This window comes from Nanorana parkeri, unplaced genomic scaffold, assembly GCF_000935625.1.
Source record: "Nanorana parkeri isolate BGI_ZX_2015 unplaced genomic scaffold, ASM93562v1 scaffold950, whole genome shotgun sequence".
Classification (NCBI taxonomy): Eukaryota; Metazoa; Chordata; class Amphibia; order Anura; family Dicroglossidae; genus Nanorana; species Nanorana parkeri.
The window spans coordinates 424252-434480 of record NW_017307218.1 but is presented as its reverse complement, the minus strand read 5'-3'; the positions used below and the strand labels follow the sequence as shown (position 1 = coordinate 434480).

Here is a 10229-nt window from a genome sequence, read left to right as displayed (position 1 = left end):
TAGGGGGGGAGAGGAGGAGAGAGACACCGACCAACGCTAGGGGGGGAGAGGAGGAGAGAGACACCGACCAACGCTAGGGGGGGAGAGGAGGACAGAGACACGACCAACGCTGGGGGGGAAAGAGGGATGAGACACCGTCTGACGCTGGGGTCACGTAAAAATCTCCTCAGCCAAAAAGGGGTCACAAGTGGAAAAAGTTTAAGGCCTGCTCCAGACAAAGTCCGTCTGCCCTATTTAGTAAAGTTCCATCAGCTTTTTCTTCTTTAAGTACAGTCAATGAAAACACATTGCAATAACATGATCGACCCAGACCATGCATCTACAATGTGCTGCCCATGTGTGAGGTGTTACCACGACAATGACCTTGTGAAATCTCTGCAGAGGTCTGACACAGCCCCTACTGAGTCAGACCTATGGCTCTGCAGTTAGCAAAGCTCATGCTCCCAGCTAATTTAGAGGGTTCCAGTTCTAGATCATTAGGGGGTATGCTTAACTTCCCCACTGGTTCCACACAGAGAGCAATAGACCTTCTCTAGCAGGGGACAGGCTTTTTATACTCAGCCTGTGATTGTTTTCTAAAGATATCCACTGAAAGACTTTGTACACCTTTAGCTAAATTAAACTAAAAGTTCAGTTGGGCCCATATGTTGCTGAACATATGTATTGAAGGTAAATCCTCCAATAGGGACACCAGTTCTGGTGAAAGCTCTCTAAGAGGGAATCCGCCTCACTGTAGAGAGTTCCTTTCACTTCCTTTGGCCTTTTTTGGGATGCTAAAATATGTTGCAGGCTGCCTAGCAACAAGTGAAGCTGGCTTCCTAGCCATTTAGGAAGCCATGAGGCGGGTCATGATTGGCTAGAAAGGCGACTTCATGCTCCCTCGCGGCACTGCCGGTCAGAGGGAGATCTCCCTCTAACCGGACGTTATAGTATCGGGGTTAAGTATCGGACATTTGACTCGGTAACAGCACCAATACTACTATCGATATCGGTGCATCACTACTTTTAACCAATCCCCACTACTATCCAAGACAAAGAAAAAGGTTTGGGCTATATATACACTTATAATAGCATATCAAGTATATTACAGATTGGAATTTCTTGGACTTTTCTGCTGTTTTACGACAACATAGAATAAGCTAAATTTCCGCTTTAATATTTGCTATATATATAGAGAGTTGATGATTTTGCTCTCCCGTCTTATCATCAATATTGTAAAAAGAATGGAGCCTCACTTATGGTAAATATGATTTACTAGAGGAAGCACGTGTCTTTTTCCTTTCAGATCTGCTCTGTCCAAACATTCAATGAAATATTTATCCACGTCTGACCCTCCGCCTCCATGGAACTGTCTAGGTGCCCGTTCTGTAAATGAGTTTGTTTGCTGTATGCAAGGAGCTGTAATGACATTTGGAATAGACGGGCAGAGTAACCGAACGGTCTAATGTAATTGTCCTTTCAAATCAAGGCTTTGTCTATCTCCGGAGCCAGGCATACAGGCTCATTATCTCATGCTTAGAGAGTGAAATGGAAAATGAACATCATGCGAGGAGTATATTATGCCAAGCAGGCAGCTGGCTCCGGCGGGCAGACACACAGTAGATTTAATGTTTTATTTTATTTTTTGGGGAATTGCCTGCCGAAACAGATGAAGAATGATATGGTGGGAGGGATAGGGAGGGCAATACCCCATCAGTGGGCGGAGCTGGGAACTCAAGTGCAGAGATCTTTCTGCTGGAGTTCCTAATAAGCCAACATGCCAAACCAGTGGCAGAGTTACTAAGGGGCCCATGTATAGGACCAAATTCCCCCTTCCCCCATTACACTGTTGGCCAATTTAAAACACTTATTCACTTTGTATGGCCTAACAGTTAAGGTGCCCATACACCTTACGAATATCTGCCGATTTTCGTATGTGATCGCGTTTTCGTCCGATATTCGTAAGGTTGATGGGCAGTTTACAACCGCAAATACAGAACAATCATACGACTCTTGACTAACCAGCAGGTTAGAAAATTTTGGTCGATCGTACGATTTTCGCAAGGTTGGTGACGTTTCCGTACATCAAAATTTGTATGATTTACACTGCACATGCGCAGACGAAAATACGTGCAGTCGATTACCGTAATTCGTACAGGTGCTTTCTTTTAATTACTGCTGATCCAACCTTGCGATAACCGGCGCAGGATGGGGCCGCCGTACGAAAACCGTACACCGGCCCGTTCAGGATTTGTCTTACGATTTTCGGCAGGTTTTCCTTGCTCGGAAGACAAAAGAAGTGCAACCGTACAGTAGAAACGGTCGCACGCCTTCCATACACCTGCCGATTATCGTACGATCGCAGGATCACCTGCGATTATCATACGATAATCGGCAGGTGTATGGGCACCTTAGATCTACGTGAAAGTGGGAGGGGTCCCGGCCCCCACCTGACCCACATCTGATTTAAATTGGCCCCTAAGTCCCTCGCACAAATAATATGTCTTTGAAGTTTTGGCTTAGCTGACCTTTAGGTAGCACCTGTAATCAATCAGTGAACTGCTAATGTTATTTAAGAAATTGTTACTGTTAATGTAATCAAGCCATTGATTGGCCAAGATCCCATATGTGCTACTTGGTGCTTCTGCTATTTTGCTGACCTTTATATTCACAGTGCTTGGGGGAAAAAAGTGTTCTCAGAACTCCAGACTATCAGCAACAAATCATGTTTTATTAGTTGTGTGGTTGAAATAAGATCTCCGGGATAATCAAAAACTTTCCCTAGAACAAAATGAGCACTTAACCCTTGCAGTGTTAAGGTAGCCCCGCTGCAAGTGTTAAGTGCTTTTCTTGTATAGGGGACCCGAATAAAGCACATTTACTTACCTGATCCTTGGTCCGGACTGCTAGACCAGTCCCCACAGCCTCTTCTTCTCTGGGCTCTGGCGGTCTAAGGTTCAATGATATCATCATCTCTAATATAGGTTCCATAGATCTGCATTAGATGTGGGGACGCTGAGGGGCACTGTACCAACCGGTGTGGAGGGGGAGAAGAGGAGAGCGCTGGCCTTGGGGACCAGGTAAGTAAATCTGCTTTACTCCAGCCCCTAGAAAAAACAAGTACTTAACCCTGGCAGTGTGAGGGTAGCCCCACTGCAAGGGTTTTTAAAAAATAGATTTTTCTCCTGGAGATCCGACCTCTAGCAGTGATGCCCCTTTATAGAGTATTGGGTCCGTCTACCAGGACCATGACCAAATAGGCAGCAAAAAAAAAAAGGGGTGATCTAGCCAAAAAGGGAGTGGCCAGGTCAAGCGGTCATTAATGGAACGGGACGGACAGGTTTGTGCGTGATTTCGTTAAAAGGTACAAAAATTGGTAAAATTGGTACAAAAATCTCAAAAAGGAAGAATGTGAACACCATCATCAATTCACTATCAACAAGTTAAAAATGACACACATTGTCTGCAGACTTCAAACATACTCTAGTTGGAATTAAAGGATTAGTGCCATGGAGGAGTTATGAGCATGGACAGTTATCTTACACTGGGTTCCATTTACCAAGAAACAATTAATTTGCCTCTTCTGAACTGAATTGTTACAGAGTGCATAACTCCCTACATCTTTCATTATTTTTGTGTTCTGTGGCATTATTTTTTGACTATCGGGTTCTGTGATAGAGAATTTCTGACCAGATGGTCTTGAATAGGATGGTCCAAATTATACAGGGTGGCAGCCTGTTCGTGTATAGCTGTGACCACATACACACAAGGGATGGAAGGTGCACATCATTCACCTCAAGGGAATTAAAGGACGAACATCTCTTGGATGCGGGTTGGCAGCCAAGGCAGTGTGAGAGCCCTATACTCCCCCTTTCACCTGTGTTGTATCTGATGATATATACTAATACTATATGTGGTTAACCCTTTCAACTAGAGTATGTTTGAAGTCTGCAGACAATGTGTGTCATTTTTAACTTGTTGATAGTGAATTGATGATGGTGTTCACATTCTTCCTTTTTGATATTTTTGTACCAATAAATACCTTTTAACGAAATCACGCAGGCTCCCTTTGGGCTGCTAGAACAGTCCTCACAGCTTCTCCTTCCCTGGGCTCCAGTGGACTAAGGAACGCTGATATCATCATGTCTTATGCAGGTCCATTGACCTGCATTAGACATCATGACTCTGAGGGACATTCCATAGCCGGAGCGGAGACAGGTGAGCACTGACTACCAAGGGACCAAGGATCAGGTGAGTAAAACTGCTTTATTTGAGTTGTTGCTTTATTTGGGGAGCCTCACTGCAAGGGTAAGTTATTGATTTTTCCAGGAATTCTTCTTCAAGGAAATAGAACTATTCCTTGCTAAAACGGGCTCCTGGACAGGTATGCTGTATTGCCTAATTCATTAATAGTAGTTAATGCCTAATAGTAAGTAATTCAAGCATCAGTTTTCAGTTTGGTGGTATGTACCAAGAATAGGTCCACTTTAGGGATGTTCAGATACCAGTGCAGATACTTTTTCTTCAAGAACTACCAGTGTTGCAGAGGTTGCAGTTGGGACCTGGTGCTCCACCACTGTCCTGAAATCATTAGTCTGTATTGTTTTAGAAAAACTGTCACATGACAATAAACAAAAGTGTACCAGTACTTGTACTTGGAAAAAATGGTATCGGTGCATCCCTAATATATATTTATAAAAAAAAAAAAAGAAACATACATTAAAACAGAGATGTACAAATCCCAGGAGCCCTGTATGCTTCCTAAAAATGACAGCTGCCTCCTAACTTTTGAATTTTTCTCTAGTCTAGTCTTGGAAAAATGGAAAAGTATCTGTACTTGTACCAAGTACGGTACTTGGTATCTGAACATCCCTAGTCCACTCAAAAGTGATTGGTCAGTTTTAGATTGGGTCCAGCAAGTATGACCACCCAACAGGCTTCTTTAAGTCTGTATGACCAGGCAGGAGAATCCCAACCCTACAAAATGTCTGGGTTCCTGGCTTCTCTCTTCTTATGCAACATACCTCACTGGGCCTTATACTGAGTGGTGTGATCACTGCCCCCCATGCAGGATCCTTTATAGGGTTTTTGAAGGATCCAGCATAGTACAAAACCGGCCAGTCCAGACCTTTGTCCAGGCCCCAGTTTTAAAAAGCCGGCAGCAAATGAAAGCATTCAGTGAGTGCCTAATGTCCTCCAGCAACTGTACTTTAGCAATATTTGGAAGTGGAGAGGAAGTGCTGGACCTGTGTGGTTATTCTCTTGGTGTTTCTCATCCCATAATGGTAAAGTGGTGTGAATATGTGTAATCTGGCTGATGGGTAGGCAGCTTCCACAAGCCAAAGGATCTTCACCGTATCCTTGGCACGACAATGAACACAATAGATGTAGAAATTGAAGGGCCGCATCAATTAAATAGTCCAGATACATATTTATTCCAGGTCAGGGGGCATTCATGTAAAGTAGCCAACAGGGTCCAAAACACATATAGAAGTGCAATACTTTGATGGATGTTTTTATTATTTTGTTATACTCATCTAATTTCCATGTGCTGCCGGACATTTCTGATGTATCAACTAAGTTTCAATCTTATGCAGTAATTTCTTATATATATATTCCTGGTGTTCCCTTGTGTTTTACCCTAGCCCTGATGAAGGGGGTGTGTATTGGACTCCCGAAACGCATTGGCTGCTCTACTTGAATCTCTCCTGACCCTAAGCGACTAAAATTGTATCTGGTCTATTTTCATTTTATTTTTGCTTTCTTTTATTTGGTTGCCCCCAACCTGCTGAATGCCGCCCACTTGGTGTTATACTTAGGAAATAATATAATTGTCTTCTTATTTATTTATCACGTGCTGTCAGTTTTCTGTTTTTTAGCTCATCCCGGGAGCAGAGAAAAGCAACTCCTCAGAAAGGAAGTGACGTGTATTGCCAAGCCTCAGGCGTTGGATGACTTCTTGCTCTCGGGTCCTCTGGACAGATTACATGTCCATCAAAGTCACATGCACAAGTAAGTCTGTTTCAATGGAGACAGGCGGTCTAGAGTCTCCTGATAACATTTAATCTTGATAAATGGTTTGCAAATGAGAAATCTGAACGGTGTCTGCACTATACTGAGTCTTCTTTTCACTGGCAAACCCAGTGCAGGGGTCAAACTTAAAGAGGTCTATTTATCAATAATTCATAGAGCCATTTGTTAATATGTCTGCGAATGTTCATTCTGTGCAAATAGAGACAAAAATTAACATTCTTAATATACTTTTCTTTTCAGGTTGAATGTAATGTAATGTAACACCGCATTATGGCCACTAGATGGAGCTGAGGAGCATAGGAAAGAAATAATTATGTCCTACATTCCTCAGTGTCATCTAGTGACCACAATGCAGTGTTACATTACATTACATTCAGCCATTTTTGCCTCTATTCGCACAGAACGGACATCTACAGAGATTCGCGGGGCAAATGGGATTGTGTATTGTAAGTGTATTTCCACTTTTGCAGTTAAATTTAATAAAAACCCTCTATATGTTTGTGTTCATATTCACACAGCATACATAAAAATTGCTAGGAGGTAGAGCAGCGAGAGCTGAGCTGCTGGGTCACTTCTGAAAGGAGAGTGCAGGGTGAGCTGAGCTGCTGAGTCACTACTGGGATGGATGGAGGGATCAGAGTGAGCTGAGTTGCTGAGTCACTACTGGGAGGGAGGATCCGGGTGAGCTGAGCTGCTGAGTCACTACTGAGAGGGAGGGATCAGAGTGAACTAAGCTGTTGTGTCACTATTGGGAGGAGGGAGCAGGGTGAGCTGAGATGCTGAGTCACTACTGGGAGGGAGGATCAGGGTGAGCTGAGCTAGTGTGTCACTATTGGGAGGAGGGAGCAGGGTGAGCTGAGCTGCTGAGTCACTACTGGGAGTGAATATCAGGGTGAGCTGAGCTAGTGAGTCACTACTGGGAGGAGGGATGATAAGGGTGAGCCGAGCTGCTGAGTCACTACAGGGACGATAAGGGTAAGCTGAGCTGCTGCATCACTACTGGGAGGGGGATGAGGGTGAGGAGATGGCATCACTACTGGGAGGGGGGGATCAGGTTGAGAAGGCATCACTACTGGGAGGGGGAATCAGGGTGAGCTGAGCTGCTGAGTCACTACTGGGAGGGAGGATCAGGGTGAGCTGAGCTGCTAAGTCACTACTGGGAGGAGAGAGCAGGGGGAGCTGAGAAGAATGACTTTACAACTACTGTGAACTCTGAGGATTTTTTGCTCCACAGTGCCTGCAGCAAAGGCTTATTTTACAGCCTATTTACTGACTTTTAAGAATGTGTTAATACTTCATTAGTCCACATTTTAAACTTTAGACTGGAGTCACAAAGAAACTAAAGCACCCCCACCCTACCACACCCATTTATGTACTGGTTAACAAAATTATATTTTTTTAGGAAATGAAGCTAGCCCAAACACATAATACACCCCGTTCAATCCCAGACATTGCATGTCAGCCCTCCCTTCCCTTTTCTCATCATCACTTTCTTCTAAAACTTGTTTTTAGGAGGCTAATGTGATATTTCCCAGGGAGAAGAAGGCAGCAAAAAGCAGCAGATGCCAACTGATCCCTCCGAGTATTTCTAGCAAGAAAAGCTATTTTTTTCAAGTAATTAGTAGGGTAATTTTATAATGGAATTAATTAATTGCAGCACTTAGCAGCTTGCAAAAAAAATTACAAGTGTAAGGATTTGTTTTATCTGTGGCTTGTAATGTCCAAATGGGCTTATAAAATGGAAATAAATTGCTTTACAAGAAAAATAATTGCAGGCACATCCTCGTCAAAAGGGAAAAGCTGTATGCATAAAGGGCCAGAATAAAATCTCCAGGCAAAAATGTGTTTCCCAGATGCAGGTTCTGGTCATATAAAGCCGTACAGTAGATGGTAGGGAGTTAGGCTGGCCATAGATACGCAGATGTCTTCCCAGCAATTACAGGTGGAAGACATCTGCTAGCCCCTTAAAGCTCAGGGACCGACCGAACACCACCTTGAGACTTGTCCAACAGCGGATACATGCTGAAGTAAGAAGAGGGAAGAATAGGCCTTTATATAGAGAGATTGTTCAACATGTCAGAAGTTGTGTGATAAGAATGACTAGTAGCATTTATCACCCCTCCTTTCTCTAGGGGTGACCCTAAATTACACTGTTGAATCAGGAGCAGGATCACCCAATTTCCATCTAATATAATACGAAGCAAAAAAGTCACTTCCTGTTTCTTATGCAAGGAAGAGTGACATCACTGAGATCTGTGAGTGTTAACATCCCATGGTTGCAATGTGGGTTTCTTTTGTGGGGCTTGAGTGCTTGGTAGTGGCTGCATTCCACCTACTAGAACCCCCACAGAAGGCTGGAGGGGGTTCTGGAGAAGTTGACTAGGACAAAAAAAACAGAGGTGGCACAAAATGAGTCCAAAGATGTTTTTATTGCAAGAAATGAAAGCATCAAAGTGTCAACGCATTCAGGGGCAAACACCGACCCCCTTCTTCAGGAGGTTCCCAATTGCTGACTGCTGCATGTGCTCTCGTATTTGTGGTCACTATCGTTGTAACTTTCCCTGAGGCCATTCCCCAAGGGAAATGTATAGTCTCATCGCACTCCTGACTGATAACTAGTGATGAGCTCCGGCGTGTTCGCAAGCGCCTGGTGCCGAGCCCGCCAGGAAGCCGTCAGCGCGCAGGGCCAATCACAGGCACTGAGCCATTTTCCGATCTATGCAGCTGCGGACCGGGAACATGTCTCAGTGCCTGTGATTGGCCCTGAGCGCTGACAGCTTCCTGGCGGCTCGGCACGAGGCGCTTGCGAACACGCCCGAGCTCATCACTACTGATAACAACCCGTGATCTTTGGGTGGGTGCTGCAGTTACTGAGAATGGAGCAGCGCGAAATCAGTAAAAGAAGCCCCTGACACACCAATATCCATTCTATCATTTAAAAGTCTTTTGGAACCAAATAGGTTTCTTTGTCAGGCAAACAAATTGTTTGCCTGATGAAGGAACCTCTTCAGTTCCAAAACATTGCCTTTCAATGTGATGATATGACTATCCAACATCAATAAAGATAGAATGGTAGAGCGGATATTGGTGTGCCGGTGATTTCTTCTTCTATTTTTCATTCCCCAAGGGATTCCCCTTGTGAATGACACCTGAAGCTGTGGTGAAGGGGGTCTGTGTTTGCTCCTGAAACATGTTAGATGCTTTTATTGTTACCAATAAGGACTCTTCCCCATTTGATGGCACTTTATTTCTCAACATTTTACTTCTCCTTTCTCCGATCTTCTTTATATAAAATCCACCTACAGGCATTAGATAGTGGATCCTAATGAACATTTGTCCTACAAACCATACACGTTCACAACATACCCATGAAGGAGGGAGTTTTGCAGGTGCTGGCTGTTTTGAGGGAATTGAGTAATTAGGTCAAAGTCTGCTAGTGTCACAGAGGGGCCACCACAAATTTGGATGTTCTCCAGTGTCAGTGGGCACGTTTATACTCTGCTTCTTTGTGGTCCCTTCTCAACCCCTCTGCTGTCTGTGATTCTCACTACTGCACACCCCTCCACTTTAGCACTTTCTCCTCAGCTTTCTTCTACTGGCTGTCTGCTCTGCGTCCATTCTTCCACTCATATCCTCAGAATGCTCACTTTCCTGATTTGTTCCTGTGCTTCAATGCAACCCTCAACACCAGTTCTCTCTCCAGCCCAAAGTCAGTGCTCTCCTCTATTCCTTCTCCCCAGTGTTTTCTCAGGGGTTCCTCTTCTGTGCTCTCAGTTCTTTCTGCTCAATGTTCTCAGAGCCTCCTTGGTGCCTTGTCCTCCACTGGCATCACTCCCCTCTTTTTCCAGTGTATTGATGTGCCAGATCTTCCAGAGCACATGATGTTGCAAGCACAGACACCTGAATAATGTCTGGAAGCCTCTGGCTTTCATGGTGCAGGCAGAATCCTAAGCATAAAGTGAAAATGCGCCTGATCTTTCTTTAAAGAGTTAAAATCCCATTGGATGTCCCAGCTTCTTCCCTACACCCCAATTCCTTTACTTGTTTGTGTGTCAGCTGATGCAGAAATCTGCACCTCTACTTTATACAATCCTGATCCAAACAGTCCTGATAACTCACTGTCATGTGTCTCTTCTCTACCTTTATTTCCTTCTCCACACATGTCCCCACTGTCTTTAGTGCCCCAAGATGAGATCCCAATGCTTTCTATCCCCCCC

General features: G+C 44.2%; 1 protein-coding gene across 3 annotated transcripts in view; it reads left to right on the top strand.

Annotated features, from left to right (window-relative positions):
- The window catches only part of BEAN1 (brain expressed, associated with NEDD4, 1), a 36576-nt gene that overhangs the window by 2965 nt on the left and 23382 nt on the right, over positions 1-10229 (top strand). The window contains exon 2 of one of the 3 annotated variants that reach the window (XM_018566453.1): positions 5859-5991. In XM_018566453.1, the coding sequence (XP_018421955.1) occupies positions 5859-5991 (133 nt within the window). Of the gene's footprint in view, positions 1-5843; positions 5992-10229 lie in introns of those variants that run through there. The other 2 variants (XM_018566451.1, XM_018566452.1) reach the window with 2 other exon arrangements.